We start from the raw sequence: 27,547 nt of genomic DNA on the forward strand, positions 1-27,547 counted from the left end.
TATACAGTGGTGCCTCGCATAAAGAACGCCTCGCACAGCGAACGCTGCACACAACGAACTTCATTTCATGATTCATACAACGAACTTCGTTTCACACAACGAAGTCGCCCGAGCTTCCACGACCGCTTTGCCCGAGCTTCCACGACTGCTTCGCCCGAGCTTCCACGATCGCTGCCGATGTATTGCATCCTTCCGCGCAGGCACTGCAGGCAGTCGTTAGTCACTGCGCTTAACTTAAGCACGTATCACAGCAATCGTTCTTCATTACGAATTAAATCACGCACGTATCACAGCAGTCGTCCTTTTAAGTTAAACTCAATATTTTTTTTATATAATTTTTTTTAAAAAAATTGTTTTTAGATGTATCTAAATAAAAATAATAACAAAAAATTTATCTTTTTTTATGTCATCTTAGCATATTTTATGCTACAGAACGAATTATTTTTTTTAACATGTATTGTTATCGGAAAACGCGTTTCACATAACGAACTTTTCGCATAACAAACTTGCTCCTGGAACGAATTAAGTTCGTTGTGTGAGGCACCACTGTATATAAAAGCCAGCAACGCTTGTGGCAATATGACCAGATGACCAGAACAACTTGTTGCTATGACATGCACTGTCCACCAGGGGGAAGATGCTCAATGCAGAAGCTTCCCCCTGGTAATCAGTGCACTCCCACAGCAAGAGCACCGCTCAGCAAGAAGCAGGGTTCATAGTTGGCGAGTGCAGTGGCAGTGGCAGCAGCCTCTCCCACCTCCGTGGCAGTGCTAAGGAGCAGCGAGCCAAGCAGTAAGGAGTAAGCAGGTGGGCGGTAAAGAGTGAGTGGTCCCGGATTGCGAGAGGGATGTCTGGACATCCCCCAATGGGTAACATAGTGCAAGAGAAATGTACCCTGGGGAAATTTTGCACATGTGAATGAAAATACATGTAAAATAATATCCACAGCAGCTTTGTCAATTAACAACCAACAGCTGGAAAGACCCAAACTCATCAACAACAAAAGATAAATACATAATAGTATATTCCTACAATGCAATCCTATATGACAACATGGGTGAATCTCAGGAGAAAATGTCAATGGTAAAAGGCAAATCACACTGAAAAGAATGCCCATAATAAGATTCCATTTTTACAAAATAAAAAAGCCAAAATAATATCTAGTATTTAGGCATAGCAAGACAGGAAAGAAGTACCTCTGCGGGAGGAAAGGTTGTAATCATCTGAGACCCATAAGGAGCTTGAGGGGCTGACAGTATTCTATTTCTTATCCTGGTTGATAGTTGCACAGTTGTTTGCCTTATAAATATCCTTTTGAGTATACATATGGGTTTCATGCACTATCCTGTAAGCATGAGATATCCTATATAATAAAAGCCTAATATGCAAAGTGTCTGACTGTTTGACCATTCGACCAGTCACTATGACGCACACTGAACACCAGGGGGCAGGTGCTCCAACTGGGAGATTAGTTTGCTGCTGGGGTCCTGCTGATAGGGACTGAGCAAGATGGGCCGTACCACCCTACAGCCCTCCCGCAGTCCTTCCCCATCCCCAATTGTGCACAGGTAGAGTTCTTCAGCCTGGCCTGTGCCCTCTTGCAATCTGGGAACCCCTAAGGGGATGTCAGAGAGCTGGTTTCAGCCCAATCCCTGCAGGCCAGGTCGAGGGACCCCTGATGGGGAAGGACTGGTACACGAGTCTTGTTTTAAGACTGGGCCTTTAGTCTTAAAATAAAAAGAAGAAAAATTAAGATATGGAAGAATAAAAGAAATTTGACCTGCATAATTTAAAGCCGAATCACCAGCTCAGAGCAGCACACTCTCTCACATGCCTAGTCTATCTCCATAAATGTATGAATAATTAAATAAGCACATGAACACCAAGATCCCTAATATGTTTAATATGCTCATAAATTAGATCTCCAGATGCCATCTGATGATTTTTATGTGGAAAAATTATGGTTGACTTTATTTCTCTTCTTGACATTTTTCTTTCTTATCAAAATTCTCAAAAAAATATGCATTACTTTGAAAACTCAATAAACTATGTCATAAGATATTTTGTCAAAAGTACAAGATTGAGTCAATTTATGTTATGGCCATTTTTTCTTTCTCTCGGGCCATTAATATGATTGTTTTCATAAACAAGGTGCTTAAAACAATATAAATTATAAGCCAAAGTTCTTAAATTGTAATACACATAATAATCAGCTATAAACCAGCCCAAGAGAACCCTAGTAATACCATAGCTAAATTGGATCAAACAATTTTAACTGTAAGAGAACAAGCATTTTGAATATGGCCGCAGAGGATCTGCCCAGCCCCCTCTCCCTGCAAATCGTGTGCCACAGTTCTTGCTGTTTAACCTCCAGACATTGACTGCTCTTAGCTCCAGAGCATTCTGACTACTTAAATTCCACTCCTCATTCAGATCTCAGTTCAAAGGTCCCTTCTCTAGAAGAGATTTTCCTGATTCCTCCACATCTATTTTACAATTTATATATTCTTATCCTGAAATGTTATCTTTACAGCACTTTATTGAGCAAATATTTATTTGTCTGATGATCAGATTAATGTTTTTCCTTCCCAATTATACTGTAAGCTCCACAGGGAATGGATTATGTTGCTTTTGGTCACTTTAATATCTCCAGAACTGGACCTAACATCCAACACTTAACAGACAATACATATTTTGGTTACTGGGTAGTTGGTTGGATAAATGAATAAATTACCAAGTGAACAAAAAAAACAAATGAAAAGCAACCAAAAAAAAATTAAATGGCTGTTCTATCATTAGCCTTTGAACTAAAAAATCATTTTTATTTTAAATTTAGTTTTTCTTTGAAAAAAAAAATTTCAATTTAATCAAAATGTCTAACTCAGATTAGTATTAACCTTATATGACAAGGGTAACATATTCAATTTCAGCTAATCAAAGAACTTTTATTCTTTTTCTCTTTGTATATAATTTTCACCTGTCTATAGGTCTTTCACAATAAATACAGATTCTTTTCCAACCCAAATATCCAATGATGGCTATATGGGTAGAGGAAGAAAAGGGCAAGAAAACAGATCAACCTTCTAAGATTAATGACTGTATTTTTTGTTGAAAACTTGGAGTCCTAAACTCAAAGGTTTTCTCTCTGATCCACAGAATCTGAAGCTGTATCTAATGTAATTGCTTCCAAGGGGAGGGGGGGGGGGAAATACTGCTTATACTTTCTGACTGGCTGTCACACTCCTCTGAGTTAATCACTGTCCCTCATAAAATGCCCGGCTCAAAACAATTTTGATAATTCAGGGCTGAATCTCTGTGGTGGTTTGAGCAGTAAACTAATTCATCTGTGTGAGGGATATTTTAGTCTCCAAAGCTCAGAGAATTTTATTAAGCAGGTGACATTTTCTGATTTTTAGATTTCTCATTTTTCAAATCCAAATACTCTAGATTTCTACAAGTATTTCTACATCATGTTTAAAAATCAGAATAACACAATACTACTGCATTGGGTTGCTTTTGAGAGCATAAAGCCATTACACCGGTGTTTTGATGAGCTATCTATTCTATTTTTTTTATTCTCCTATATTAATCTGTTTTGTAATGACCTAATGTCTTAGTCTCTTTCTGGCATGCTCTGTTCTATTCACACCACTCTTCTTACCATTTCTCCTTGTCTGCAAGCATGCTTCTACTTGAAAGCATTCATACTTATTGCTGCTGGGCCTGAAATATCCTTCCCCCAAATATATTCATATCTGTCTCTATAAGATTTTATTGAGAATTACAATTCCTCTTGAATACTTCCTATTCCTCTTTATTTCCTTATTTTTTTCCATAGCATTTTCACAGAAAACTTTTATTTTTGTTTTCATTAACTATCTTCCCACCTCTTAGACAAAAACTCCATGAAGACAAAGATTTTGCTTCCTTTATGTTCTGCTATACTCTAAGCCCTTATTGTAGGTACTCAAAAATTATTAAGTAAAACAAATATTTCATCAGAATTATCCAATCTAAAATATTCCTTATGAAAACTACAAATAGACTCTGTGAGTCTCGAAGTACTGCTTCCCAGAAAGAAGATGCTTTTACCAGGGACAAGAGTAAGAGCCCTGCTATACACAACGCTACAGCTGCTACTACTCAGCCCCACAGACAGTGAAAAAGAAAGGAGTTAGATACTGTTGGGGTAAGGACCATGATGATCATGATATAGAGGGTATCTCCTGTATACTGGGATGGGTAAGACTATGTTAGGCTCTCAGATGATCCATTGGGCATTTCTTGACATCACCATGACTAAATCTATATATATAAAAGCCTGAGTGACCAGCCAACCAGCCAACCAGCCGACTGGCCAACTAGTCAGTAGCTATGGCGTGCACTGACCACCAGGAGGAAGACACTCAATGCAGGAGCTGCCAAGCTGTGGTCCCTTGGCAGCAGTGGTTCTCAGGTAACACACCTGGAATCAGAGAGGAGGGAGCCGGATTCTGGGGTACATCACCTGAGAACCACCCTCTCACAATCCAGGACCCCTTGGGGGATGTTGGAGAGCTGGTTTGGGCCTGATCCCCACAGGCCAGGCCCATGGACCCCACCAGTGCATAAATCCATGCGTGGGCCTCTAGTGTGATTACAAATGTGTTTGTACAATAACCACAGCTTAAGAGTGTAATAATTCAGGGTTCAGAACCCTCAGGTATGTGATCTGGATAAAACATGAGGCAAGCCTCTTTAATGAGCAGAAGTGCTAGCTGGAGAAGAGGGGAACCTAAAATGTCTAGGGGCGTGAGCAAACAATGAGCATTGGTAGTGGCCCTGGTACAAAATGCGTCAGTGGGGGCCCCACTTTGCTCAAGTACAGTTTCTTGAAAATTTTAACCAACCAGAATCTTTTATAAGCTTTGCCAGGATGGAGTGAACTTAGAAAACAAACAAACATGTTTTTATTTATTTTAGAGAGAGAGGAAGGAAATGGGAGAGAGAGAAACATTGATGTAAAAACCATTGGTTGGCTGCCTCCTTCATCACCCCTACTGGGGATTAAACCAGAAACCCGGGCAAGTGCCCAGATGGGAATCAAATATGCAACTTTTCAGGGCAGGAAGGACGCTCAACCAACTATGTCACACTGGCCAGGGCTGGATGGAGTAAACTTAACTGAGAAGTAAGCAGATCTGAAGGGGCACAAGGAGGAGACTGCACAGGACTATAGGCTGGTTCATTACCAAGATCCTTTCTATCAACTGTGCACCTGTCTTCCATTTGCTGTAAATGTTAGATTACTATTTAAAGCCCCTCCCTTCTTTGGAGACTCACCCTCTGCTAAAGCGTAGTCTCTTCCCCAAGAAAGCCCCTCCATACCATGGATAATAGATCCATAGCAAATGGACACAAGGATAGACAAGGCTGTCCATCTCACCTCAAGGATAGACCAATTCTGTGGAGCAAATCATGTTTCAGAGCCTCCCAGGACCTGACCAGGCTGTTCTCCAGCTGAGACTCTATTTGTGCTTAATTTTTATCTCCTGCTCTGTCCTGCTACTCTCCCGGGAGCACTCTTTCAATGAATAATATAAACAAGAATTTCTGCTTCTAGGGAACCTCACATAAGGCACTTGGTATATGCAAACCATCTATGGAAGAATGTATCCTAAGCAGGGGCCTTTAAAATTTTTATCAATAGGATTACAATGAACATTAGCTCACAACATTTTTAAAAATCACAAATCCTAAAATAAATAAAGTATCATGAATGAGATTCACCAGAAAGAAAATACAAAAACTTCATAAAATCGTGCTCCTCAGAATGTGCTTGAGACAGAGCCTTGTGCACATGCACCAGGAGTACAAGATTGTTCATAGAAATATCGGTCAAAATGGTAAGAAAATAGAACACTGAATGCTTATGTATCAGAAAATAAATACATAAATTGTGATGACTTCATACAATAAAATATGGTTCAATATTAAAAAAGATAATAAACTACAGCTACATGCCATCAACTGTAATGAATGCCACAAATATATTGTCTGGCAAAATAGAAAATTACAGAAAAATACAATATAATGCTATTACATAAATTCAATGACAACCAAAAATTAAGCAACATGCCATTTGGAGATATATACGTACATGATGAAATCAAAAACAAAGGAATTATAATTGCAAAATTTAAAATAGTGATTATCTTGGGGAAGAGGCAAAGGAATGAAATCCGAGTGGCAGACACAGCCAGTTTCAAGAGTATTAGAAATGTTACATTTCTCTGTTGGGTGGTGAGCACACTGGTGTTAGTTTTATGAACATTCCTGAAGTGCACATACACATTTCACTTCTTATTTTAAATGTAAAATACATTATACTAACGGGGCATTTTGTGTGGAAAATATAAAAGAAAGAAAGGAAGGAAGAGGGAAATGAGGAAAAAGGAAAATACAGAGAAATCTGTTCTCAAACCTTCATCCAAAACATCAGTGATAAGGTAAGAATGAAACACCAAAAGGGCACAAAATTCTATAATGTACTGGGCTTGGCACTTTAAGTAGGTTTTCTGAGATGTGTAATCTCTTATGTCCAAGAAGTATTTTCTTGGCAAAAAGTAAGGGGAAACCTTAGTTTCAAAGTTATCATAGACCATAACACAACTTAAATATTATCAAAAGTAGCCTTAAAAAAGTGTATGTATTAGTCACCGCAGGGCAGTCCTTGTGCGTGATTCTCTTAGAGACCCTATCACTTGGCTTTGCAGATGGAAAGCATCTTTCTCACAAACCCTTGCTTCACCAGGCTGATGCCACAGTTCCTGTGAGTCTCCCATCTTCAATCACCTATTTTTTTATAAGCTGGGAAGGGAAGTACATATATATCTCCAAATAGCATGTTGCTTAATTTTTGGTTGTTATTGAATTTACAAAATACAATAAAATTGTGTGAATTTTACTGTCCTCCAGATAGTAAGGATGTTGCTTAATTTTTGGTTGTCATTGAATTTATGTAATAGCATTATATTGTATTTTTCTGTAATTTTCTATTTTGCCAGGCAATATATTTGCAGCATTTATTACAGTTGATGGCATGTAGCTGAAGTTTATTATCTTTTTTTAATATTGAACCATATTTTATTGTATGAAGTAAATTCATACAATTTTACTGTCCTCCAGATAGTAAGGATGACACGTTTTCTCTTGATAAGACCAAGACAGGGGGGCTGGCCCCAATGGTTTTCAACTCTTTTTAAAGGTGAGTACTTAACACTATTTTGTCCTTAAGTTTGGTTCAATGTTGCCATTTTGGGGGCACAGGGAATAATGTCCTAGGACGCTCAATATCTTTTATTAATACCAATTATTAAAGAGAATTTAAAGTGTGATATGTGAATCAGTGTGTAGTATTAAAGAAAACTCTAAAATATATATAATAAACACACACAGTGGCACAAAAACAGGGTTATGAAATATAAAAGACCTCTTCATGAAATTCATATTTAGAAAGATGGCTCTAGTTTTAAACACAACAGGGAGAAAAGATTTTGTCTGATAAACATCACTCCTTCATGCCACATCTTTCCTTTCCCTGCTGTTAATGTTCCATGCAATGCTAATTAAATGCACACATGTAACTAATTTAAGTGTTACAGAATTCAAGGTGGTCTTAACTCCCCTTTCACCCCAAAACAAAATCAGAAAGTAAGTTGCTAGCCTCTAGAATTTACAGAGACTAAATTAAGATAATTAAACTGTAAAATCAAATTTCAGAGAAAAATCTAAATTGACTTCTCAGATTATAAATACATGATTATGTAGGGACAGCTCAGAAATAGCCCCATTTTCATTCATTTGGAAAGAGGTAGTTACTCATTATATCAAGTCTCAAGTCTCATGCCCAGGGAAGGATGTAATTTTGAGCTGTCAAGCTTAAAACATGTATGAAACAAATATTCTCACTCTGTTCTATAGCAGAATCAGGCAGCTAAGTATCAGACTAGATGGAGAGTCCAAATGGTGGTGATGAAGGTACCCTGGCATGAAGAAGTGTGACTCACAAAATGCACTGATGAAAAATTTCCGTATATGCATATTGTTAAGACACATATCATTAAAGATGCTTTCATGATGAGGATGACTACAACCTGAAGCTCATCTTTATTACGCGTCAACCTGACATTCCAACATCACTCTCTTTAAGTTGTAAATGGTGTGAAAGTCTGAGTCACAATTCCATCCTCTTTGAACACAATTTGCAGAAATGGCAACTATCCCGGAAGCATTTAAATAGTCATGCTCCCCCTATCAAAGCCATAATAAGGATATCTATCTCTGCATTTTTTTTCTTACAGAGAATTGCCAGGGGGGCCCATATCGAGTAAAATTAATATCCCAGTGAAGATGGAACATAACGGTCAGTGTTGAAGGTGGCTGAGAAAGAAAGCGGAAGAGCTTACCTTTATGATGGTTTGCGCTGGATATGACTTTCCCCCACAAGGTTACAATAAATATTATTATTAGCAGTTTTCCTTTTGTTGCTTTCTGTAAGTATCCCTTACTCATCCTGCAAATAGAACATAATAATAAAAATCTTAAGTATATGAAGCCATTGCTTTTTTCATTATAATTATGCCATGTCTAAAGCTTTCCATGACACCTTAACCTAGGGGTGTCAAACTCAATCAGAGAAGGGGCCAAAATCTAAAATCCAGCCTAAATCGCGGGCCGAATGGTTTACTGAACAGTCATAAACTGTCATTGTGATGGAAACACAGTGGAGTGCAGTGATGACAGCGCGGTGCGGGCCACATTGCAAGGCCTGGCGGGACGGATTTGGCCCGTGGGCCTTGTGTTTGACACATGTGCCTTAACCCATTTAACTCCTGAAAATTACACAAAATTGCATTTATTATATTTAAAATGCTATTCACTGTATAGAAACTATGAAGAGGGAAAAAAGTTTTCTAAGCAACCTTCATTTGAGATAAGAGAGATTCTGCCTAAGTCTATCTTCATTCACTTAACAATAGCCTAAATCAGTGAGAAATACTACCATTTTCCTCTCCATACACATACCTTATTCACAAAATCAAAGGCACAGTTATTTGAATAATCTCCAAATAGTGACTTATTTTACTTTTTTCTAAATATTCCTTCTTCAGTGCCACGTCAAATGGTCAGGGTAAGCAGTTTAGATAAAATGAGCCAGATGAATTTCTGCACAGAATAAAGTCACTTCAAATCTATTATTCCTAATGTGCTTTAAAAAAAATCAAAGTCACCAGTACAACAGTTTTGTCATTATATTATACATCACTACTGCTGGAGATACGCAGATATTTTAATATTGTTGAACTCCTATACTTATCAGAAGTAGGGGGGAAATGGAAAAGCAGACAGAAAAAAGTACCAACTTAACATTTTCAAGATGAGCACACAAAACTAAGGAAAGCATAGAAATGTTATAAAATCATAGCTGCTTACAATAAACGTTCAGCACCTACTTTCTCTTGCACTTTATAGAATATTATTTCAATTGCTCTTCAGAACAAATTTGAGATGTTGATATATCGATAACTATCCCCACTTTATAAATGACAAAATTTAGAAATTGGCCTCAGGTAATGTTTAATAATAAAATAAAAATCCAAACCCACAATTATCTAATATTAAAATCCTATATTACTATATTGCTAAGAGAAAAGCAAAACTAATGTAAAATGTAGTCATTATGAATTTATTTTTTAGGGAGATAAAAATATATGTCCATCACTCAGTGCCTTCTCAATTTCATTCGTGCTTGACCTGCAGAATTTCATTCTTGGCTTGGATCTACTGCAAGTGAGTTCTGAGGTCAGTTCCTGACCTAGCCTGATTCCTCCTGAGTTCTCCAAGTTAGCTTTCTCCTCCCACCTTTGTTTCCAATTATACCAGCTCCAAAAATATGACTCAGTGGTAGCAATGGTGGCTATACGGTTTTTAAAAGAAGCCTTTTATACTGACAAATATGTAAAACAATAAATCAATATATCATTTATATGTAATATACATGGATGTTAAGATTTCCTAGCCTTGTGCACACTCATTCAGATGCTGAAAAAGCAACGTTGTATGATTAAGAACATAGAAAAGATTCCTTTATTAACTTTTAGTGGAGAATATGTTTGTATATTTTCAAAAAAAACAACTCCAAGACCATGTGGATTTCTGCAACAGAGAGGAATTGACAGGACTACTCCAGCCATGAAGACAGAAGAGAAACAGTCCAGAGATGGAAGACACTGACGACACCTAGCCATACCAGCAGACAGCAGCTGTGTGTTGCTGAAGGATGCCCAGAACCAAACCAGAGACTGTCAGACCTGCATTACCACCATTTGTCCACCATCCAGAACTGAAATATGTACACATAAGGAACTGTTTGACATTGAAATTGGGACTCAAAAGAACTGTTGGCCCAGAAAGAAACTCACTACAGACTGATTCATTTGTCTCTCAGCATAACCATTATTGCTTGTCCCATCTTCGGTTCTTATAAGTATATTTCTAGTACCACATGATCTCACTCATCTAGGGGAAATGATGAACAATATAAACTGATGAATGAGAACAGACCCAGAGACAAGGAAGCATAGATCAGACTGTCAGACCTCAGAGCAACGTAAGGGAAGGTGGAGATAAGGAGGAGAGATCAACCAAAGGACTTGTGTGCATGTATATGAGCCGAACCAGTTGTCATAGACAACAGGGGGTTGAGGGTATGTGTGGGGAGGGGTTTAAGGTGGGAATGTGGAGATTAGGACAAATATGTGATACCTTAATCAATAAAGAAATTAAAAAAAGAACATAGACTCACTCTTGAGTCTTACTGTCTAGACTTGAGACCAGGCTTTTCCAGCTTCTAATTGTGTAATCTTGTATGGGTTTCTGATCTTGTTCTTCAATTAACAACTTTGAAGTTAGAGAATGTTCAGTCATTTGGATGTTATGTTGATCCTTGAGCACATGACAGGACAGTCCCATTTATGTGGTGAATGAAGGGAGTTTCAGTGGCATCAACAGCTAAAGTCCTGTGTGGACCTTGTTCTTGTAACATGTCAGACCATGGACAAAGGGATAGGTGCCTAACTTTTTAGATTAAACTGTTTGTTTTAAAATTTGGCTTCCTGCCTACTAACTGTATGACTTTGGACAAATTATTTAATAAGATCCTTTTTGGTCTCTAAAATGAGGATTATTATAATAATATCTACTTCATAGTGTTGTAGATATGAAGACTAAATAAAATCATTCATGTAGGAGTTTAACATTATGCATAGAAGATAATAAAAGCTCGATAAATGTTAACCCTTACTATGATCATAACTTAGACCAGCATTCTCCTAGTTGTGTTTTGTGAGGCACCAGCTCCAGAAAATATTAATGCAGTATTAGTGAAAAACATTGGGGCAAATGTATTTGTAAAATTCTGAGTTCAACAGCCCTGGCCAGTGTGACTCAGTTGATTGGATGTCATCCCGTGCACTAAAAGGTTGCTGGGTTTGATTCCAGTCAAAGCACATGCCCAGGATGTTGGCTTGATCCCTGTTAGAAGGTGTGCAGGAAGCAGCCAATTAGTGTTTTGCCCTCACATTGATGTTTCTCTCTCCTCTCTCTCTTCCTCTAACTCTAAAAATCCATAAAATATATTTTTTAAAATTCTGGGTTCAACAAATTTAAGCAGATGTTTTTAACAAGAGGCATATCTGAGTGTGTTACTTTTTCCAAAAACCTCTCTCCACAGAGTAACACAGGATCAAATGCCATCAGGAAACCTCTTAGAGAAATAATCTGTTATAAAATTCTTCCCTCAATAGACAAATGCCCATTTTCAATCTTTGATCGCCTTTGTTTCCCCTCAGCCTTCTTACTACGAACTTTGTTACGACACTTCATTTTCTCACTTTTTGCCAATTATCTTGCCTTTTCTACACCCAATCCGTACAGCTTTATTGTACTGCATATCATCTTTAAAAAAGTAACAGTTTAGCAAAACTCATCTGATAAGAAGAGCTGCTTAGCATGATTCTTGATAATAGTTTTCCCATAGTAGGGGTCTCTACTACAATGTTAATGACCCATTGTATTTGCCATTCCACTATGCACCCACCAAATGGGATGACAAAACTGACAGCTGTTCAAACAGATAACTAGACATATGAAAATGGAAACACCCACAACGTCACCAGGCTGTCAAACTAAAAGAGGAAGCAGAATGAAGGTCAACATTGGGAGTCCTTTAAAGACCCATGCCTTCTCCCTCTTACCAATCCCATCCCTGACCAGTCAATTACCATCTTTTCTTAATACTACTTCCTCAATATCTCCTAAATGTATGCACTTATTTCCATCCCTATGGCAATACTGTAGACCACCAAAATTTTCACAGGTTACAGCCTCCTAACTGGACTTCCTGCCACCAAAATTGTCATCCTCTGAAACCAAAAGACAGGCTGTGGTATGTGCCTTTTCCACAACTATATTTGTGGAAAAGTATTTAGCACTTCGTAAGTGCCTGATAAATACTGTTGTCTGAATGTATGCATTCTCTCTGTTATAGCCAAATATTTAACTATGATCACGAGACACCCTTCATAAGGTTAAAATTTTCACATGATTCCTCTTTACATTCAGAGGTAGAAAATGCTATAAAAACCTGTATCAGCATTTAAAAAGTTTGTTTTTGATTCATTATGTCTCTAATCTGATTTTATGCTGTTCTTCCCATCACTTTATTATAACTCTACTAAATTTCTTCAATGCTTCCCAGCATACCTCACCTCCATGTCACCTGAAACATATCAGTCACCCATCCCATCCCCCATCCCCCATCAGAATGCTAACTGATATTCACTGGTCAGAGTGCAAGTTAAAATTTCTCCTATTGGATTTGTCCAAGTCCATGTTGAGCACCCTTTTTTATGCAAGACAGCCACTTGCCACACTGCATTATTATTTCCCATTTACTTATCTCCATCTTCCACTCTAACATAAGATCCCTAACGATCCCACAAGGCCTATGTCCAATACATTTGTGACTACCTACAGCGTGGCCTGAAGTTGAGCTTAATAACTAGTAAATGAGTACTTATTGAATGTTGGTGGTGCCTTAGAGCCAAATATATTATGTAGTTGTCAATGTGAGAAGGAAGAAGTGGGTGTCATTTCTTTAGGATAAAACCATAAAAGGACAAAGAAGAAGAAAAATGTAAGAAAGAGGTGGGGGAGGGGAGGTGAGAAAGGCAAACAGGAAAAGAAGGAAGAATAGAGAAATCCAATCTGTAATGAGAGTTTTATTCTGACTTTAAAACAACAATCACGCTGAGAGAAGGAAGATTTTTGCCAAAGGGGTAGTATCAAGGAAGAAAACGCAAAGGAACAAAGGCTGAATGGCATGTTTCTTCCTGATCTTATGTGGGAGCCACAAAAGAAGGCATCCACTTCCCATTCAGTGTGCTATCCGCCAGGCCTCAGTTTAAAATTTCCCACCACTTTCAGAATTCTTACATTCACCTTAAAAACAACAAAATTTAAGTGAAGTTTTTAACAGCAAATGCTGAGGGGGGAAAAAACAAAACAAAACAGGAAACCGCAGGGTAAATATACACAGAGAAGGAAACCTTGAAATTGCTCCCCAAGCAGCAGCAGCCTGCGCACAGCACCAGGGAAATGGATAACTGAGAAATGGTAACCTTGGCAGTGAAGGATGCTGAAGTGAAAAGTTGTCAAAGTGGCAGACTGACCATCACATCCCAGACTTCCTCCCACTCTTCTCTTCCGTAGTTCGTTTCAGTTAGACGCACTGAGATTAGACTTTTGGATGATACTGAAACCCTCCCGCTCCTGACCTATGCTAAAAGTGCATTTAATAGTAAATAAACAAGAATTAAAAAATAGTTATGTTATAAGAAAAACCATTTCCTTCTACAAACAGAGAGTAAGCTTAACTGGTCTAAAGAAGGAAAAATGGAAAGGAAAAGGGGAGAATCCTATACAGAAAGGAGATAAAAGCTGTCCTCCTCTTGAGCTTAGGGCACTTCTGTGGAAATAAAGGTCATATAAGGCAAGACATATAAAAGGCTCTTTAGGACACTTCTCTACAATGAGGTAATATTCAAACCAACCTGGTGTTAATTAGAATAGCATGGATTTCAACAGCCAAAACTAGTACAGGAATCAACCCTTGAGGTAAAATGCTCTAATCGATAAGGCGCATTTCCTTTTTCTTACAGGGATCAGAATGATCTTTATAAAATGTAAATAGGATCACATTACTCCACCTCACACCTTACTTAAAAATCACAGAATTTACACACCCATTGATATGAGAGTAAAATGTAAATTTTTTACCAGAGAAAAGGCTCAAGGTTCCTCCTCTCTGATTTCAGTTCACATCCCTGCTCCCTTTGTTCCCTGTTGGCCTACCCTCTGTCCCTTGTGCCAAGCATGATCTAGATTAGGGGTGTCGAACTCAATCAGAGAAGCGGCCAAAATCTAAAATCCAGCCTAAATCGCGGGCCGAATGGTTTACTGAACAGTCATAAACTGTCATTGTGATGGAAACGCAGCGGAGTGCAGTGATGACAGCGCGGTGCAGGCCACATTGCAAGGCCTGGCGGGATGGATTTGGCCCGCGGGCCTTGTGTTTGACACATGTGATCTAGATCTTACACTAAATTTTAGCTCTGCCTTGAGGCTCTTTCTCCAATCTCTGCCTGGTGAGCTTCTATTTATGATCATCTCTGCAGAGAGCACCTCTTGACCACTCTGCCCTCCAGATCCAAAAATACCTACCCCACAGCCTCTCTTTCTACCTATATTCTGAGGTACTTTATTTATTATAATATAAAATTAGCTCATTTACATATTGCACATTTAAGCAGTTTATTTGCTTTTTTCTCCCACTAAAATGTAATTTCTATGAGGGCATATACTGTCTATTTAGCACTACTCCAGCAATGGATCATCGTCTACAGTGTTCAATATCTACATGTTCAATGGAGGAATGTGTGTATTGAATAAGTAATCATAACAGAATAGATGAATCCTTTTTAATGGGGAAGTTTCATTACTTCTTTTAATTTAAACGATTAAATTTATATTATATTCACCAGTTAGAAATGGTAATGGCAAGAACAGTGCACATATTGGTAGAGTGATACAATATAAAGTGAGAAGAGGAGTAAATGGGAGATGGAAACAATGTCTTGATTAATCTTTTAAGAAACACACAGAGAATGGAAGTAAAGGAAGAGTGATAGCTAGAGAGATTTTAATAAAGTGATGGGAAAGAATCAGAAAGAAGAGAGAAGTTAAAGATTCCAAAATGAGAGTAGACTATAAAGATTAAGATTTGTAAACTTTTACATTCTACAAGTATATACTATTATTACAATGTTATAATTACAACTAGAGGCCCGGTGCCCAGATTCGTGCACATTGAAAGGAAATTAATTAGAAGGTGGCCAGCAGGGTGGGACTGGGCAAGATGGGCCGGACAGGCCCTGGAGCCAACCTCCCACATTCCCTCCACGGCCAGTGCACCTGAGGCAGCGCTGGGGTTCAAAGGGCATCTGCAGAGTGATCTGGGTCCCTCAGGCAGGTGAGCTCCCTCGGCCTGGCCTGCGGGGATCAGTCCCAAACCAGCTCTTTGATATCCCCTGATGGGTCCCTTAGTACAAGAGGGTGCTCTGCAAAGTTGCTGTCAGTTGGCAGCTCCTGCTTGAGCGTCTAACCTTCAGGTGGTCACATCATAGCTACCAGCCAGTTGGCCAGTCAGCCGGTCACTTAGGCTTTTATATACATAGATAGGTAAGTTATTTTTGTTAGTATTACTTTTTAAAATATTGTGTTGATTTTTAGAGACAGAGAAAGGGAGAGGGAGAGAGAGAAAGAAGAACATCAATGTGAGAGGAAAACATCGATCAACTGCCTCCTGCACGCCTCCTACCAGGAATCAAGCCCACAATCTGGGCATGTGCCCTGAGCAGGAATTGAACTAGCATCCTTTCATGCACCAGCCCTCTAGTTTTATAATAATAGGAAATAGAAATGCATTGTCACTTAAATGATTTCTCCAGAAGCATACATTATTCTAAAACTCTAAGCTCCAATACTCAAACAGCCAAAAATGGCATAAGCAAAATAAAACAATTATTTGAGATTATGAGAGCACTAGAAAGACATCTGAAATGTCCAGGACTGCCGGGACCGGTCTGGCTCAGTGGATAGAGCGTCAGCCTGCGGACTGAAAGGTCCTGGGTTCGATTCCGGTCAAGGGCATGTACCTTGGTTGCGGGCACATCCCCAGTGGGGGGTGTGCAAGAGGCAGCTGGTCGATGTTTCTCTCTCATCGACGTTTCTAACTCTCTGTCCCTCTCAATTCCTCTCTGTGTAAAATCAATAAAATATATTTTTTTAAAAATGTCCAGAACTAAACTAAACCACAATGCTGTACATCTGTTATTACAACTGAATTGCTTACCCTCCTTTTCTATCTATAAAATCCGAATGTTGTCTGTTCTTCAAAGGGGAATGTCATTATAATAAACAAGAAATCATGTGACAGTTTGGACTTAATAACACAGTATGATAAATCAGAAGTGTTACTATTTCTTCAAAGGTCCTGCTTTCAGAGCATGGGCTCATAAATCAGAAATACATGCCTGAGTGTGATCTTGGCTTCAACACATAATAGTTAAATAAATTTGTCAACTTTACTTAACAACTTGAGCATTTATGCCCACATAGGAATGCATTAATAGTATTACATGTTGGTAGGACTCCTCTAAGGAATAAATTCAATGTATATAAAGCATTTAACACAAAGCCAGAATAGGCACTCAAACTGCAGCTATTATTATATATTATTAATAATATCTGGAACATGGCCTGCTGGTTAGGAGTGAGTGGGGAATAAAAATCTTTGAGCAATAAACAAAAGAGCTCATGTGTTTTAATCATAGGTGATAAATAAACCTACTTTTAGGAATTTACTCTAAGTCTATAGAATTGGAAAGTAAGACTATAAAGCAACAAGCTAAAAATGGAATAGGGCTGAATAACAGTCTCCTGATGGCTCTGCAAAATAAATACTAATACTTGGATATCAGGAAGTAGACATCAAATCTATAAATGGATCATTAAGTATAAAAACAAATATTTCTCAAATGCCTAGAGATATGTAGGACACAGCATGCTAACTGAAGTTATTAATAACTAGAGGCCCAGTGCACGAAATTCTAACACTCAGGGGAAAAGGGGTCCCTCAACACAGCCTGTACCCTCTCCCAGTCCGGGAGCCCTAGGGGGATGTCTGATTGATATGGAGAGCGTTCGTAAACCATCAGTCATACATTCTTAGCACTGCCACTGAGGTGGGAGAGGCTCCTGCCATTGCCACTGCACTCACCAGCCATGAGCCCAGCTTCTGGCTAAGTGGTTCTCCCCCTGTGGGAGCACACTGACCACCAGGGGGGGATGGGGGAGGACAGTTCCTGCATTGAACGTTTTCCCTCTGGTGGTCAGTGCATGTCATAGCAACCAGTCATTCCACTGTTTGGTCGATTTGCATATTAGCTTTGGGTTATATAGGATATCATATATGTTTTTATAGAGTTTCAAATATACTGGCTTAAAATGGTCTAGCTCATTCAATATGTCATTGAATCCTCACAATAACTCAATAATCCTCATAAGAACTAAACTACATGTATTAATATTCCAAAATCTCATATAGAACCTGAAAGAATAATTTGAAGACAAGTAATAAGTGGCAGAGGAGAGTCCTGAATTCAAAGCATCCACTTGAACTGGTTACATTTCACAACTCTTGGGTGCAGTATCACTAAGTAGAATAAGAAACAAAACTTGCAACACATTTTATTGGCAGTTCAATCACAATCCTAGCATTTAATTTTGTGATTACTGTGGCAAAAACAGAGCTAGCTCAGCACATCACATCTAAGTTCCACATACAGGATCATAACAAACTACTCTTTCCTTTTTTAATAAAACTTTATAGTTATTAAAACAAATAATTGATGGTCATGTAATTAATTCTATATATTTGTCTACTCTATTACCACTGGCCTTCCTTTTACTCCCAAGTCTGTGCTCTCTTGGGAAATGAAGATGCAAAAGAAATTCACTGCATCCCAGCTGCTCTTCCTTCATATTAGCAAAAGAGTCAAAGAATAAGTAAAAATGATGAAAAAAATAATCTTTAAGGGCTCTTTGTCAGGATAAAATTTGTGGTCCAAGAAGGACACATATCCTTACTGTGGCAACAGCTACAGATATGAGGATTATTCCCTTTGTGAATTCACTCATGCAGTCATGGCCAATATATCATCAAATACTAACTAGACAACAGCATGCAATTAGAAGAAAAACACAACTTTACCCATGGTTGACCTTAACCTCAGCATAGAACCTCTCAAAGGTCAGTAAACAGAAAGGCTAAAACCTGAAGGCCTCCCCTCATGAAATCATAACCCAAAAGGCATAAACATTCACACATTTCATCTTACTATAAAAAATATCAAAGCAAATAAACCATGAAAAAGACAATGACAGCTACATGTTGAAAGACGTGCCATTCTGTTTTCAGAAGAAAGCTATAAAAAAAAGTTCAAGAGACTGCTTACTCTAGCTCATTATAGTCTGTCTGTACTTTGCTCTAAGAATAATAGTTTAAGCAAGATTTTTGGACAACACATGTATGAGCATTAAATTCCAAGCACAACTTCACAATACATGATGAAGAGACAGTGATGCTGATACACCTATTTGTTTTTTATTGTTGACAGTATTATTATGGATGTCTCTCATTCCTCCCTTTACCCCCCTCCACATAGCTCCTGACCCACCCCAAGCCTTCACCATACAATTGCCTGTGTCCATGAGCTATGCATATAATCATAAAAGCTCTTTAATTTTTCCTGTCCCACCAACCCCCTCCTCTCTGAGATCTATCAGTCTGTTCCAGGCATCCATGCCTCTGGACCTATTTTATTTGTCAGTTTATTTTGTTTATTAGATTCCACATATAAATGGGATCATGTAATATTTGTCTTTCTCTCACTGGCTTATTTTGCTTACATTTTTATAACTATATTTCACACACACATATCTTGTATGAGTTTGATATTTGTACATGACTTCGTATATAATAAGCTCCTTTTGAGCAAAAGTGGAACATTATCAGATTTAAGTATAGCAAAGTACTATATCCAGCTTTCAGTTAATAGCTAAAGCAACTGAGAACTCCACTGGTTAAGAATCAAAGCAGCAACCACTATGTGCTATAAGCATCAGTCTACAGTAAGCTCTGTAATATATTCCTTCATCTTGTTCCTTTGTAACAAGATTTCTGCTCCTTTTAAAATCTCACATTTTTATTCATTCCAATTTCTAGACTTCCTATCCTGAATAAAGTCAATCACATAGCACAGTAAGCCAGTCCTTACTTACCATAGTCATTAGGTTCTGTGACTTCAAACTAAAGGATGTATAACAAGACCAATTTTACCAAAGGCTAATTGATAGAAACAATCAATTAGCTACAGCATCTCATCAACATTACAAGGAAATGACCTTGAATAAAAAGATGTTCTTTGAAGACCTGCTGTGTACACTAACTCTACCTTCTCTTTGCCATCAACTGTTTCTTTCCACTTCTAACATTTTCCTTATGAATGAACTTGGCTTCCTCAATCACAGAGCAAGCAATTTTGGGAAGGATGCAATCACACTGCAAAGCAGCCCTCAAGTGGTTAAATGTGCAATCTTAAGAAATTTGACCAATGATGAAATTTATTAGATTGTGAAGTTATGTCCCAAGGTGGTGGTAGAAGCTTATGACCTAAATCTAATTTTGAAAAATGCTCCAAAACACCCTGAGAAGAGGAATGTCCTACAATAGGGGAGTCGGTAGGACTGGTCCATACTAGAGCCATTGTAATTTCATATTTGCTGAAAAACCACTGCCCTTACTTCTTCCCGACTCGCATACTCTTACTTCACTGTTGGTAACAAGGTTTCAAAATACATCAGAATGAATGTTACAAAACAACTGAGTCAGATACCACAGTTTTGTGACAATAATCCTTGAGTTAACACTATTCTTGCCATGTATAATTAATATTATAGTTCTTTGCAAAGTATTCTACAAATTAGACTTATTACCAAGTCATGTTAAAATAGGTAATGTTGTGAATGGATTAACACTATGGTGTGTATACTAGTATAATATATTGTATAATATTATTTAGCCTTAAAAAAGGAAATTCTGATTCATGGGTAAGCCTTGTAAACATGCTAAGTGGAATAAGCCAGACACAAAAAGTAAAAATATATTATTCCACTTACATTCACTATATAAAATAGGCAAATAAATTCATGGAGACAGAAAATAGCATGAAGGTTACTAGAATCTGAGGGGAGGAAGAAATGGAGAGTTTTTGTTTAATGGGGACGATAAAAAATGGATAGTGGTCATGGTTTCTCGATATTATGAATGCACTTAATTCCACTGAAATAGTTAAAATGATAAATTTTACGTGCATTTTATCACAATTAAAAAAAAAAGGTAGCATGGAAAGAGTCATAATGAGAACAGTTCTGATCATCACTTCTGTTATATAACCTACATTTATTTTCCTCATGGAACATAACAGAATTTGAAGTTATAATGATCTGTTTATTTATTGTCCCTCTCTTCCTCTACTAGAATACAAATTTTATAAAAGAAGAGCCGAGGCATTCTATTTCAATACTTTATATCCAGCACTTACTATGTTTTTTTGTCGCATAGTAAATACAGAATAACTATTTGTGGAGCAAATAAAACAATAAATAAAAATAATAATATATGTCTTTTTAACTTTGAGTACATAGTCATGCACTTTTTCTTAGATCTGATAACATTTAGTGCCTCCATCCTTTGTAGTCAGAAGGATACTTTCAACTGTAATTTACCTTATATGTAAGTCATGTCTCTGCAACCAGATTCCAAGCTCCTTGAGAAATCAGATGCTATAGCTCTGCTTCCGCATAAAATATCTGACCCTTGCATAGCATCATATAGCATGGTAAGAACTTCCACCCCATGATAACATCAGATACACATGACCAAGAGGCTGGCAGACATAATAATCCTTTGCAAAGATGAGGAGACACGCTCAGAGAAGTTAAATGACTTGTTCAAGGTCAAAGTTAGTAAGTGGCAAATCCAGAACTCAAAACCAACTCTTCTAGCTCCAAGTCCAAAATTCTTTCAATTTAAAGTTTGATAATAAAAACAATGATGCTGTCATATTTTCAATACTTTAAAATAGAACACTTTAATATATTTCATACTGTCTTTTTTCTGGGCTTATAATAAAAGATATCTTGACCATGAGTGTGTTAGAATTGCTCAGAAAGAGGCAAATTATGCATGTATGAAAATAAATTTAGCTATTTGCCATTATAATACTAAAGGGAGGGAGGAAGGGAGGAATTTTTAAATGTTCTCAATGAATTCCATTTTTAAGAGCAATATGCATGCCAAATGCAGCCTGTAGACAGCCAATGTATGGTCTCTGATGTAAGCCATCATTTTTCTGGTAGGTTTTAGAAGAGACAATGCTTTCTAGTCATAGGCTATGGAAACTCTGACTTGGATCAGAACAAACAGAGCAGGAAGGGAGCATATATAGGGGAAAATGATCTTAAATGAATTAGTTATTTCCCCTGTAACTTTTATTTACCCCATTAAAAATTATACCTAGACTTATAGGACTTCAAATGAGTGCTTTTACATCAAATGACTGTGCTTTTATGAGTATTGAAGGTTCTTAGATTTGAAAGTGTTTAGTATACAAATGCAACTCAAAATGAACATTGCCTTCCTTGGAAAAACACAGATGTCAAAAACAGTCTTCATTCTTGTAGGGACCAGATCTGATGCTGTATGTTAGCAGTGGTGCATCAAGATTATAACTGGGAATGAGAAAAAGAAAGGGACCTACTGAAACGCAGATGTCTTGAGCTAGAAGTAGCAATCACACATCTGCATTTGGGCAATGGGTTGAAAACACTGGAGGAAAATAATAAAGTACAAAATATAAAAATACCAAAGAAGTCAGCTGGTTCCTTTCAACTGATAAGAACAAAAACTAAAGAGTACAAAAGGGTATTGAGAAGAGTAGTACAATCTGAAGCTTTAAATAGCCTGTAGTTCAGACAAGCTGGAAGTAAGGGGCAAAGCGAGAATTGAAGCACTAAATGGCTGTGCTGAATTTTTCTCCTAGTGTAAGTCTCAAAGGACCACTCACAATTGCCTCAACTTCAGAGTTTCTCTCCAAACTCAATAACATTGCTTCCTTGGTGGTGCCATCTTTCAGATGCTTAAGTCACTTCAATGTATTACACATAACTTTCTAGCCTTAAAAAGGCATCCATCATGGTTGTCCTGGCCAATATTCCCTTCTATGTTTATATCCTTTACCAACTATATGAAAACACAGAAAGAATAGTGGGATTAGAGTCTTGTACACCTGCTACTTCTTAGGTAGATGATTTCTGGAGACATATAATCTCTTTGAGCCTATTTATTTGTTTGTTTGTTTACTTATTTGTTTGTTAATATAAAATGCAGTATTAAAATTCTTAAATATCTCCCAGGGTTGTTGGGAAAAATCAAGAGATAACACATATGATAATGTCTTACAAGTTTTCATCCTAATAATATCTTATTGAAAAAGTCAAAGGTTCATTATCTAATGAAAACTTCAGCCTCGTGAGCCATTTAACAAATAATATCAAACACCTACTGTTACTTTAAATACCAGTGATATAGCTGTGAAAATGACAGGTATCATCAGGATCCCTACACACATGGAGCCTACATTCTGATTAACATTGTAAACTCTTCATTTGAGTTTTGACAACAACATGGTAAACAAAATAATTAATCTTATAATATAAATTGATTTTAAATAAGTTTACGATTATGCATTGCTTGTTTTCCATTAATATCCATAAAGAAAAGAATATAATGGCATTTTTTATTAATTCATAAAGAAACTTAGCATGAAATTGTATAATCAAAGTATTATTTACTATATATGTGTCATTGGTACATAGTAATTATTAAACAGTTGGCACAGACACACTTGCTATCAGACAAACATAAAGGAAATACTGTTGGGGTAATGGCTTTGTATTCATCCAAATAGCTATTATTGAATACTTAATTTATGCAAGGCCCTATGGTGATATTACTCCCAAGTCCCTTCCTTTAAAGCAGCGTTTTTCAACTGCTGTTCCTGGTGTGCCGTAGGTGCAGACAAGACAAGAATTTTATAATTTTTCACTATTTTGTTTACTTAATATTTCATAATAAAGTAATTATAAAATACTTTCTTTGTGTTTATTTGATTCCTATTCAAGAGAATTACTTTATATATAGTCAATATAGGCACAGAGTTAAATTTTTTAACATTTTCTAATGGTGGTGTGCCTCGTGATTTTTTTCATGAAACAAGTGTGCCTTTGCCCCAAAAAGGTTGAAAAACACTGCTTTAAAGGACTCATAAGAGAGAAATAGAAGACATATAAGATCATGTAAATAAGGGAATAATACATGAAGCATTATAAGATCACAGTAGTTTAGAGAGACAGAACAAACTTAGGGAGTCAAAGTTACCTTCATAAACTTTTGACAAATACAACAAAGTGCCAGACCAGTAGTCAAAATTCTGAGTTTTAATCTAACCATGTCTTTGCTCTGCACTGGTTCTATGAACTAAAGAAAATTGTTTTAACCCGGTTTTCCTATCTATAAAATAAAAAAATAAATAAAACAGTAACAATCTTCTGTCCCTCCTGGCCTTCTCAAATCTTTGTGAAAACACACACACACACACACACACACACCTCAGAGCAGAATAAACAGACTTCCTGCACAATTTTGGTAGTTACATTAGATACTTACTATATGTGAAGCACCCTCACTATTTCTGACACTTAAGAACATCCTCAATAAGTGTTAAACCTGGGTCTGAAGAAGGAAATAATCAAACTAAACCTTGAAGCATTGGGTAAGATCTTAATAAGCAGAGATGATAGAAAGAAAGGCACACCAGGAACAGTCGGGGGAAAACAATTTGGGACCTTCAAGGAATAGGAAAAGCAAGCAGTCTTATTTGGCTTCGTCCTACACTATGGAATGGAGTAATAAGAGTTACATCTGCTTTTCTTCTATGCCCATTTAATGTTTCAGACCTTATATTTATGTCTTTGATCCATTTTCAATTAATTTTTGTACATGGGGACAAAATGTAATCCAGTTTCATCAATTTGCGCGTGGTTTTCCAATTTTCACAGCACCATTTATTGAAGAGGCTATCTTTACTTCATTGTATGTTTCTGGCTCCTTTGTCAAAAATTATCTGACTATATACATGTGACAGAAGGTTATTTGATTTTGGGTGGTGGGCACACAGTGCAATATATAGATCTTGTAACAGAGAAATCTTTACCTGAATCCTATATGATCCTAAAAATCAATGTCACTCCAATAAATTTTTAAAAATAAACTATTTATTTTTAAAAAGAGTTACATCTGGAAAAGATATTTCAAAAATAAGGAAACTGAGAGTCAGGGAAGTGAATTGACTCACCCAGTAGGGACACATCCCATGTAATGGCTTTAGGACTCATGTCCAGGTCCTCTGATTACAAATTCCTTGTTTCTTATACCAGATCACCCTACAGCAATATTTGTGGACATGTATGCACCAGATGAACAGTAGACAAAGAGACCATGGCTTCCACATTAGTTTCCATCTTGCACAAAAGAAGAAGGATGACACAGAGCCAGGACACAGAGTGGCATTGTTCCTTTATTCTTTTTTAGTTCTGTACCTTCTGTACTGAGCATTGACAAAAATAATCAAGTTCCCAGAACCCCTGACACCATCTGCTGACACCACATTGTACAAACATCAAATGTAGGTGACAATAAAATTGCTTTCGTCTATTGGGGACATTATCCAATTTCTGAATTATCAGGGGAACATGTATCCTCCACCTTAGGTCACATGCTGTTCACCGGATTCTGTATTACCTCTTATTGTCAGTTATAGGGGATAAAAAATGAGCATTGCATCACAATGTATTTAAGAAGGTAATTATACGCTGGAAAACTACATAATGGCCCCTAATGATAAATAGCAGTAATTTTGGACTTCCTATGATTTGGGCTTTAGGCATCACCCTTCTCAATTCATGCCAGCAACTTGACCATTGATGTTATGCCCTTTCTAAACAGGCTAAGTGCCCACCTTCTGACAACAGATAATACTATTAATATAAATGATTTTTCTCTCCTTTCAATATTTTTATTCCTGTGTAAGGCAGACGGCATGTCCAGGAACACTGTATTCACTCTATCACAAGAACCAGTCAGGAACTTTGTAAGTGCAATCAATGAAATGCACCTAAATCTAGCAATAATCACCATAGTTATGACAAATAATTGCAAGAGGATATCATAAGGCCTCCCTCTGATAAAATAGGAAACATTTTTTTTCAAAGCCTCCTCCCCACCCCCCCTTGCAGGCTCAGACCTCCCTCTAGTAATTCAGATGAGCTTAGTAGTTGGAATATGAATTTGAAGATCTGCCCCAAAACTATAGGATTCACATCACATTTGTCAGTATAGCTCTCTTGTGGTGCCCCAGTTCAGCTTCTACCATTTTTCTGGGCCTGACTCCTTTGGAGCAGCTGTAAACACTTCACTTTGCTCTTGCCTCCCTTCCCTAACCCATCCCCTAACACACACACACACCTAAAATGCAATTCCTGAAATTCAGACCTTGTCTTACTACCTCCTGACAATCTTCCCTGGCCATTACTTAAAATCAGTTAAACCTCAAAAGGAGTGAAAATTAAGTGAGTTATCAGCTGTTAAAATGTGTATCCATTTTGGGGGACACCCTATATTTCTCCTGGCCTTCACAATAATTCTCAGGGCTATGTTGCTCTTGTTTTACTGCCTAGGTGCCATGCCTCACCTACCAGAATAGACCTTCCTCAGGACCCATTAGACCCCATAATGACAAGGTCAAGTTCTGGGTCTTAACTGTCCTCATCTGTGTCAACTTGCTGGTATTGATCACTTGAGGCTTACAGTTTAATGAAAAGAAATGTACTTTAAAATAGATTAGTTCTTGATCTTTACTGTTTTATATTGTTAGTTCACATAAGCATCTAAAATATCAAAAGATAAAATAGTGTGGTTCATAAATTGGTGTATATTATTCAGCTATAATTATGGCCAACTTATTTGACATTGATATTGAGGGAAGCCACCGCTTGCAAATACTGTCAGTGCAACAAGGAACAGGGATAGCCAATGGACCTTGGGTGTTAGCAGTGCTGATGTTAAGCACCTCAAGTCTGTTGAGATAGTGGTAACTCAAGGCAATTCTAAAACATGATAATCCTTTTACTGTTTACCAAACTTTACCTTTGATATGCCCATATGCATTGCTAAAGGCCAAATGTGTATTCAAGTAAATAAATAGAGGACCAGGCCAGAAGTCAGTGTGCCTCTTCAAGAAAGAGGTCTCCACCTGGCTCCCCCATGCCTTCTAAATTCATATATGTTGTATAGTGTTTTCATTTGTGTGTCAGCCCCTCTTTCAGATCTTGAACCCCACTGCGAAGATTGTGGCATGATACATAATTACAATTCTGAGTAGTGGATACATAACTCAAAAGCTAGATGTCCTGGATTCAAACCTTAGCTTTGACATTTACCAACTTTGGGCCAGTGGACAAAATTAACAAATTCTTCAATTTCTTCAACTATAAAATGGGGAATGGGGAAAATGATTCCTTTCTCAGGAGTTGTATTATTAAATGTGAATGAAACCATTGTAATAACCTGGTTATTATTCACAGGAAAGGGTTAAAGTGAAGACTAGGTAATATATACAGCTTTGCCAGTTTAACACTCCCCAAGTCTGTTTCCTGCTGATCAGTAGGTGAAGGAACTAGACAAAGGCAATTTAGTCACATGCCCTGTAAGGTCTGAGAGATGTGGAATGATGGTGCCTACTTGTCTGTCAGTCACACCTGAGAGTGAATCAACAGCCAGAATAAGTGTGGCCATTACAAAGGCACAAAACCTGAATATTTAAACCTCTAAACAAAGGAGCCTCTCTCTCTCTCACTGGTGTGCCAGGTTCTTGGCATGACAGCTATGTGGGACCCACAAATGACTAAGGGACTTTTAATTTGTTTGAATACTGAACATATGAGGCTGCTACATGGAACAGAAGCTCTGACACTGACTCCTTTTGGCTCTACTGGATCTCCAGCTGCACCTTTTAAAGGACTGGTTTAAAGGACATGGGACCTTGCTCCCCTAGAAATGTAACTCCACACAAATAAAGCATTTTACCACATCTCATTCTCCTATGTGAATCTTAGGAAATCCATTTTCTAAAGAGATCACAAGGAC

The 27,547-nt window shown here is 37.5% G+C and overlaps 1 protein-coding gene across 2 annotated transcripts in view; it reads right to left on the reverse strand.

Moving 5' to 3' along the window:
- Positions 1–27,547, reverse strand: part of TAFA2 (TAFA chemokine like family member 2) — a 430,659-nt gene that overhangs the window by 121,935 nt on the left and 281,177 nt on the right. For both annotated transcript variants that reach the window (XR_006742860.1, XM_036457629.2), the window contains exon 2: positions 8,448–8,554. Coding sequence is in view for 1 of the 2 variants with exons in the window: in XM_036457629.2 (XP_036313522.1) it covers positions 8,448–8,553 (106 nt within the window). In the remaining variant the exon portion in view is untranslated. The remainder of the gene's footprint in view (positions 1–8,447; positions 8,555–27,547) is intronic.

This window comes from Pipistrellus kuhlii, unplaced genomic scaffold, assembly GCF_014108245.1.
Source record: "Pipistrellus kuhlii isolate mPipKuh1 unplaced genomic scaffold, mPipKuh1.p scaffold_m20_p_3, whole genome shotgun sequence".
Classification (NCBI taxonomy): Eukaryota; Metazoa; Chordata; class Mammalia; order Chiroptera; family Vespertilionidae; genus Pipistrellus; species Pipistrellus kuhlii.